Source organism: Sinocyclocheilus rhinocerous, unplaced genomic scaffold (genome assembly GCF_001515625.1).
Source record: "Sinocyclocheilus rhinocerous isolate Xijiao unplaced genomic scaffold, SAMN03320098_v1.1 scaffold366, whole genome shotgun sequence".
NCBI classification, from domain to species: Eukaryota; Metazoa; Chordata; class Actinopteri; order Cypriniformes; family Cyprinidae; genus Sinocyclocheilus; species Sinocyclocheilus rhinocerous.
This window is the reverse complement of record NW_015660877.1, coordinates 1,125,642-1,133,703: the sequence shown is the minus strand read 5'-3', so window position 1 is coordinate 1,133,703 and position 8,062 is coordinate 1,125,642. Positions and strand designations below refer to the sequence as shown.

General features: G+C 33.9%; 1 protein-coding gene across 1 annotated transcript in view; it reads right to left on the bottom strand.

Annotated features, from left to right (window-relative positions):
• tspan15 (tetraspanin 15) overlaps positions 1–7,732 on the bottom strand; it is a 17,860-nt gene extending 10,128 nt beyond the window's left edge. The window contains exons 1-4 of the mRNA XM_016534678.1: positions 7,545–7,732; positions 2,557–2,742; positions 1,441–1,515; positions 731–826 (exon numbers count right to left, since the gene is read on the bottom strand). Coding sequence (XP_016390164.1) covers positions 731–826; positions 1,441–1,515; positions 2,557–2,742; positions 7,545–7,628 — 441 coding nt within the window. The 5' untranslated portion in view covers positions 7,629–7,732. The remainder of the gene's footprint in view (positions 1–730; positions 827–1,440; positions 1,516–2,556; positions 2,743–7,544) is intronic.
• Between the last annotated feature and the right edge of the window lie 330 nt (positions 7,733–8,062).

Below are 8,062 nucleotides of genomic sequence, written 5' to 3'. Positions count from 1 at the left end.
TTGTTATTATTATTATACTATTTTTGTAGATTTGTAAATAGTTTTTCTTTTTGTAAAAAGGAACCCTTCTATTTTCATTTACAATCTTTAGATTAAAAGATTGATTAAATTAATATATATTTTTAAATAAATTAAATTAAATCAAATCATACATTTGTATTAAATCAAAACTGAAAATCTAGAAAAATTAAACAGAATATCTAGAAAAATTAAACAGAATTTAAGATTTCATATGGCACTATTGTAATTTTTTTAAAAATAAATGATTACATTATTTAATTCAAATGATTATACATGCATTTTAAGGATGAAAAAAGAAAGCCTTTGAAACAAAATTGAAATAGAAAAAAAAAAACTTCACAGGACCCTACTAGCTTTCTTTTATTTTCAGAAACAAATAAAAATAATAGTTTGAAGTTCAACCAATATTAAACAGAATGGCTATGCTAATGGAAATGCAGAGTGAGTACATGCAGAGAGATCTGGACCTTCATAATTTCATTATGTGAAACTTTGTTGACAGATCAAGTTTAAAGATACCTTCAATGCAATCTTAAAAAAGTCAGCATATTAAATCTGTACCTTTCATGTGTTCATGATTGTACAATTGATGCTCATGTTTTTTTCAGTGTCTGCTGACTATATGAGTACATCCACATGAACTTCATCGAGATCTGCAAATAAATTCTTTAAAGGGTCTTCACTATAACATTCAAATAAAATCTCTTACCGTTTTCTGAACAAAGTCCATGATGTTTTTGAAATCAAGGTCATCATAGTAATTGACCATGCCTTTGCGGATGTTTTTGTTGAGAAGGTCCTCTGTCTGATTGACAAAGAAGGTCAGTGTTATAACAGGAAGATGTTGTTTTTGCAACAAAATGTAACAAGTCTGATTTCTTTTAGCATGGGATGTTGAGCCTTTGTTGTTGCAGTTAGAAATAAACTCAATAAAACTGTAATATCTGAGGACTGGTACAATTAGTTTCTTAAAAAATATGATTGAAATTATGTTCACAATGATGGTAATTACGCTCTGGCATCAAAATTATTTTGTTTATGATTGCTGAAGTGTCAAGCAGCCAAACAAATTTCCACATCCAGCAGACGCTAAAACACAACCTCAACTAATCACAAAACAGTCATTACCCAGCAACCATGTAACAGTACTCATAATTATCTTTTTCAAATGAGCATGGATCCCATTTGCCCAATGAAATGAATAACAAAGAAACTTCCAGCAGTTATTGTCACATTGCATGGCTAATGACTATAAAATACTGCAATACTGAATTCTGTATGTATACATTTCTTTTTGTGAGCCATGTCACAGTCTGCCACTTGGAAATGTACATCAAAAAAACAGTCTTATTATATAAAGGAAGGGATTTGTCAAGAACATTATAAATGAAACTAGAAAGAAGATAAAAATGGCTGTACCTGTCTCCTAAAGATCAAAGCAACAATCCCACTGACAAGCTCCAAAATGAGACAGAGAGCCAGCATGTAAAGAAACTGCAAAGCAACAGTAAACAGAGGATCTCAAATGAAACAGAGACACACGCACATTACTCAGATACAAATGAAACAACAGTTGCAAGCCTCAGATTCTGCCCTACATGGGCAGTGAGTCCGTCTATGCGTGCGTGTACAGCACCCAAGGCATATGGACTAGTGAATACAAATAGCTCATAACATGATTCAATTCCCATCAGCTTGTTTTATAGCTAGTGGGATTAGGCAGTTGTATTAACAGAGAAACTGGAAAATAAGAGTTCTTCATGAGACAAACTTCCACTTCTGCTGAAACAGGAAGCACTCTTAGTACTGTTTATCATTTTCAGCCCTGTTGATAATAACAGCACTTTAAGAATTTAATATGTTGATAGCCCTGCCTTCACCATGTGATCTTTAGGCAAATGAGAGTGGTAATTTTCATAATGGGTTTGACTGGTATCAAACGTCTGCAACGTTCATGTTAATTCTACATCAGACGATCTGATGTTTGACGCATTGTGAATGTGTAGTCAGAAAGTGTTATTCAAATGATTCCTTTATTCAAACTGATAAATGACTCATCCCTAATCACTCATAAACTAGTATAGTGTGGTTTGTTTTACTACTTTGTTAGTACAAGTGATTTAAGTAAGAATGTTTTCTGCTTTACTATTGACCCCCTTTTCTTTTTGTGGAACGCAATAGAAGTATTTTGAAAAACTACTTTGTTCATATAATGACAGTCAATGGGGAACATAACACTAGACTTTCAATGTATGGACAAAAACAAAATATATTTTGCACTCCCCTATAAATGAAAGTCATACATGTTTGGAACAACATGAAAGGGTGAATAAATAATGACAGGATTTTCATTTTTAGGTGAACTGTCTCTTTGTGCTAATGATATTATTTGTTTGTTTCCTACAAAAAGAATCATTAAAAAAAAATAGAATATGAAGTGTTGTGTACAGAAAATCAATATGATTTACATAATAAGCGATGTGCTGAAGAGGACACTACTATATGCAAGAGTCTGATGGAAAAATAAAAACTTACCACTTTGAGAAGGCACAAGTTGTCTCTGAGAGATGCCAGAACGCCGATGAAGGAGACGATGAACATGATCACACCGAGCACAATGAGGATAACGGCAGGAGCCAGGAATACTCCTTCCAGAGTTTTGTACTGTTGCCTCTCCACCTCCGCATAAATGCCAATGGCCAAAATAAAGCCCCCTATGAGCTGAAATAAATCACACAAATCAGACCATTTGGGTTTCATGCAAAATTACATTACATTACAAATGGGAAGAATATCACTATTTTAGCTATATTAATAACTTTAAAAAGGCACATGGGTTAAAAACAACACAAAAGAGTACATTTAGTCACATTCAGGGCCACAAAAATGGACATTACTGAATCTAGCAGTATATTCTTCAGTATGTTTTTCATATTTAAAGGTATTATGATTCAAAACAGAGCAAAGTAAAGCTATGTGAAACTGTGACCTCCTGGGTTAATGTATTCCAACCTTGAATCTTAATGGCTCCCCAAAGCGCCAAGTGTGATTTCCATTTGGAAATATTCTACATGATTATCATACTCTACTGATCGGAGCTGTGGTTGACAAATCGTAGAATTAAAGCATGTGGTGTGAAATCCAAACCATTTCTGTGTCACAATAAAAAGTAGCAGAAAGTAGATCTGGGAGAAGCATATTCAGACGAAGTTGTGCAAAACTGACATAGCAAATGCACTTCTGTAACCCTGAGAAACAAACACTGAGCTCCAGTGACATGGCTTAATGGCATAATCAAATAATAACCATCATAATGCTGCCCTGGTAATTGCAGTAAAACCACTCCACGCCTGTTAACTCATTGTGTGTGTGTGTGTGTGTGTGTGTGTGTGTGTGTGTGTGCATATGGGCTTTACAACACATTTGTTGTGCTAATGCATTCCTTTCTCATTCAACATCACACCAGCATGTAGTCTGTACGGATAAGTTGTAATCATTTTCCTCAAATGAATGGAGGCACCATCAGTATGTACCGATTGGATGTCTTATCAACAGCATTCAGATGAGAAAATAATTGGCAGTGCATAGATAAAACAAAGTAAATATTATAAACTCAAATAGTGTGTAAATCACAAATTTTTCTAAAATTATACTGTACTGTTCAACAATGACATCAACGGATCAAGTTTCAGGAGGAAGCAGCTAAAGTGTATGGTGAATGTGAGGGGGTGTAAACAGGTCAAACTGGTGGAAATGAATGGACTAATTACACAGTAAACAACTCACCCACTCGGACCACTTTTAGTCTTATCCAAATTAAAATGAAGTTGAAACATGAAATGATCTGTGGGTGATCCGGATTTAATGAAGGTCTATTCAGTTTGGTAAAATTAAAGGTCCACCTCTATGTCTACCATCATCATTAGGTTTCAGAGGGTTTGTTGACTAGTGGGCTAAAAAAGAAGGTGGGTATTCATATAATTAAACAACAGGTAGCAGTGTTTGAGATAAACAAATGTGTGTTACTATATTTTTTTATTAGAAAAGAAATATAAAACTATTAACATATATTAAAATGTTAATTCTCACTACCACACAGAGCCGTTGTTCACCGACAAGCTGCGCAAAACATGCGCAAAATATGATTGTGGTTTTGCACAGCTTGTCAGTGAACAACGGCTCTGTGTAGTTAATGCTGCTCCATGTGAAAGCCCGCACGTGATGGAGATTTACCGCTGATTAAAGAACCGGCTTTACTGACAAGATGCGCGTTAAATATCGCATGCGATTTATCGTGCAGCCCTACTACCTATACATTTTTAAAAATGTTTTTGAAGTCTTTTATGCACACTAATGCTGCATTAATTTGATCAAAAATAAAAACAGTAATATTGTGAAATATTATTATAATTTGAAATAACTTTTTTGTATTTTAATATATTTTTAAATGTAATTTATTCCTGTGATGGCAAAGCTGAATTTTTAGCAGCCATTACACCAGTCTTCAGTGTCACATGATCCTTCAGAAATCATTCTAATATGCTGATTTGCTGCTACTACTGACCCCAAACTTTTGAACAGTAGTGTAATTGTACGTTAATGAGAATTTGATGTGACTTGATTTTAATCATTTTATATACAAACATATAAAAGAATATGGTAGCATTGATTAACCCGGATGTGTAAACATAAATGAAACACAAATTTACAAAAAACAACAACAAAAACAACAACAACAAACGAAGAGAAGCAAAGACCCTCTCTGCATTTCAGAAGACCACCAATAATTATAATAGTTTAAAAAATTTTATATTTGTATATTTATTAGTTATAACGTAAATGGCAACACTAAATCCTTGAGGTATTGAAAGATTAAAAAACAGAAACAAGATATGGCTTTATATTTAGATCCCTCAATAAGGTTACAAAAGCCACCTGGGAAATTGGTTGGAAAGTGTCAACCAGAGTTATGACCTTTGGCAGACTATAAAGACTGAAGGCAAAAAGATTAATGGAGTCCGAGGCCACCACCACCTAATTTCAACAGAAAATCTCTCAGGCTGAAGCTGGCTCAATCTGGTTGCTCATAATTTATAATCCATTTATTTTCATGCATCTTTATGTCAAAACATATTGCTTAAACACTATATGAAAACAAAGAGCGTCTGGATAGTAATCTACAAAACCTCTAGCACATGCACCTGCAAATATATACAATTCAAAACTATTTCGTAAAAAACATCCAGAACTGCCATTAAGCCAATCTATGAAGTTAGCACAAGTCAAGCAATTTGTACGCAGTTGTTCACTTCAGAATGCCTTTTACCAATCAACATGAGTGCACATTAATCAACAGAGATGGTGAGCAGATGTACTCCCTTGCCTTCGTGAACAGAATAGCCATCCACACATAATAATTCACCCTTGCAGCCCTGCGTGAGGCACGTGCACCAGGTCTCTTGTGAAACCCATGATGAAAGCAGCACAAAGTGTGCACTGGGTCAGCCAGCACTGTAATACTGGTGCCAATGGGCCACCAAGAGCCTCGGCGGGTGGCATAATGGTCTGAAATGGGGTCCTATGGGGCCCATTGTTTATGCTGTCAGTGTGATGGGTTCAACATGTGCAGACCTGCTCTTGACAGAAAACAGGAAGAGAAGCACAATGGTGCAGCCCATAGCATTTCAAACCTCTGCTGTCACATAGAGTAGCTTTGACACCAGCCTTTTACTCACAATAATCTTTTTCAAATGTCAATAACAGATGAGAATAAAGATAACTACAGAATGTCATAGTCCCTATGCCATGACAGCACCTCAAACTTGAATAACACTTCTATGAAAAGCATTATTTGCATATAAAACAGTATAAAGAATACATTAATGGCACAATTGTGAAATGTATACAAAATATTATTATCAGAATTTATGCAAAGATGATGCAAAATAATTCAAACAATAGGAAACTCTATTGTCTAGTGAATAAAGAACATCAAATGTGGAGAATATAGAAACAAATTAGACAGAACATTAAAATGAACAATAAAACAAACATTGCATTGTAATTATAATCTGGATTTCTGTTTAATCAGATCTGAGTTTGAACTGTCAAAGGAATGTAAAACTGAAAATATCAAGGCTTATATAACCCCAAATGACTCTCTAGTTTATTTTTGGTAAGTCACAGGCTGACAACAGTAAATAAGAGTATTAGGTAACTTGAGAACTACAATATGGAAATACATGCTTGATAATGTTTTGAATTAAAAGCACTGGAATATTCACTAATGACTTAAAGTACAGTGCAATAGTAGCGAGAGAGAGAGAGAGAGAGTTGTGTGTCTATAATATGATATTTTCTTCAATACTATATTTACTCTATTACCTAAGGTACAAAACCTAATAGGTACATCTTTGTACCTTATTTACCCATAAATAGTACATATTAGTACCTTAAAGGTACATATTAGTAGTTTAAAAGTCAATATTAGCACCTAAAGTGTACATATTAGTAACATTCGAAAGGCCACTGCTTCGGTGACAGTTTGATATTATAATCTTAAAGTATAAAGCATACCCAGATGATTTATCCTACAATTCTATTTTAGGGTCAATCAAACTACACTCGCCTCATGAATTTAATGTAGGTTCAAAACAAGCTTGACCTTATAAATACAGGTCTTACAAATAGCAAACAAACTTCATAATGAAGACAAAAGAAGAAACATACTGTTCATGAAAATGGGAAAAGTTCTCATGTGGTAAATTCTTAACACATATTCAACAATCTTGAGCCAAGTAATAATGATTAGCCTATGTGCAAATGAAATATGAATGATGAGTCTAATGGTCTTTGACTCCATGCTAGATAATGGCCAGAGGTTTTTTTTTTTGTTTAAAGGCACAGCTTTGCACAGTATGACCACACAGTATTTTGGTCATCTGATTATCATGCAATCAATAACAGAAGCAAAACAACCACTAACCATTCAAATGAGTCTGTTTCAGTTTCTATCTGCTTCGTTTAAATGTAAATACTATTTATTTGTTGTTTTTTGTACAAATTAACACATATATTTACCAAGAAAGTTGTTGCTATTTACAGTGTTTTCATTAGCCTATACAATTGCCATTTTCGCTTAATATTTTCTACAGCAACATCAGATATTTATTAATAAATCAATGGATAAACATTTGCAACGTCATAAAAAACATTTGTGTTCAACATACTCTACTAAGGAGATCGATAATTCAATGAGTAAGAAACCCATAATCCCAGAGTACAGCAGAATTACTCGAGGAGGGTGTGGTCAAGAGCACTAGAACAGGTAATGCGTGACATAATAACATAATTAAAAATATATAAAACTCAAACGTTACTGCTAGCAGACTTGTAATATTATTTGCTTTCTCTCTGTTCTTTCCGACTTTTTAAACCGCACTTGTGTACATTTGCTTGACTTAGCCTCATAGACTTACCACACCGATTTATTATTACGTATAATAAAAACAAATCAAACTCACCCAGAAAATTGTTGCATATACGATTAACGAGAACTTGAGAAAGAGGTACGAGCACCTGTCGCAATATCGGACTTCATTTGACATGTTAAAAACGTATAAATAACACGAAATACGGTCGCGTAGTAGACACTTCCTGGTTTGTTTCTATCTTCTACCTGAGTGACCAGAGCACGCGCTCCATTATCGCACAAGCCTTGATTGATGGGTGGTTTGTCCAATGAGAAAGCGGGATTTCACATGGCTTGTATATTGTTTGTATTTCAGGAGTTTATAGACAGTTCATATTCTTAAAGGGCATTATTACTTTTTGATTTAACACTACAGTTAACACGAAAATGTTATATATTATTGTTATATATTCATGTAGGCCTATATTAATGATATTTAAATATATTGAATGTAATAAAACTCATAAAACATGAACATTTTCATTATAGATTTATGCATCTAAATAGATTTAGACACCACTGATTTAACCTCTTTTCTGACTGCTGACAGTGTCCTTTTTTTTTTTTTTT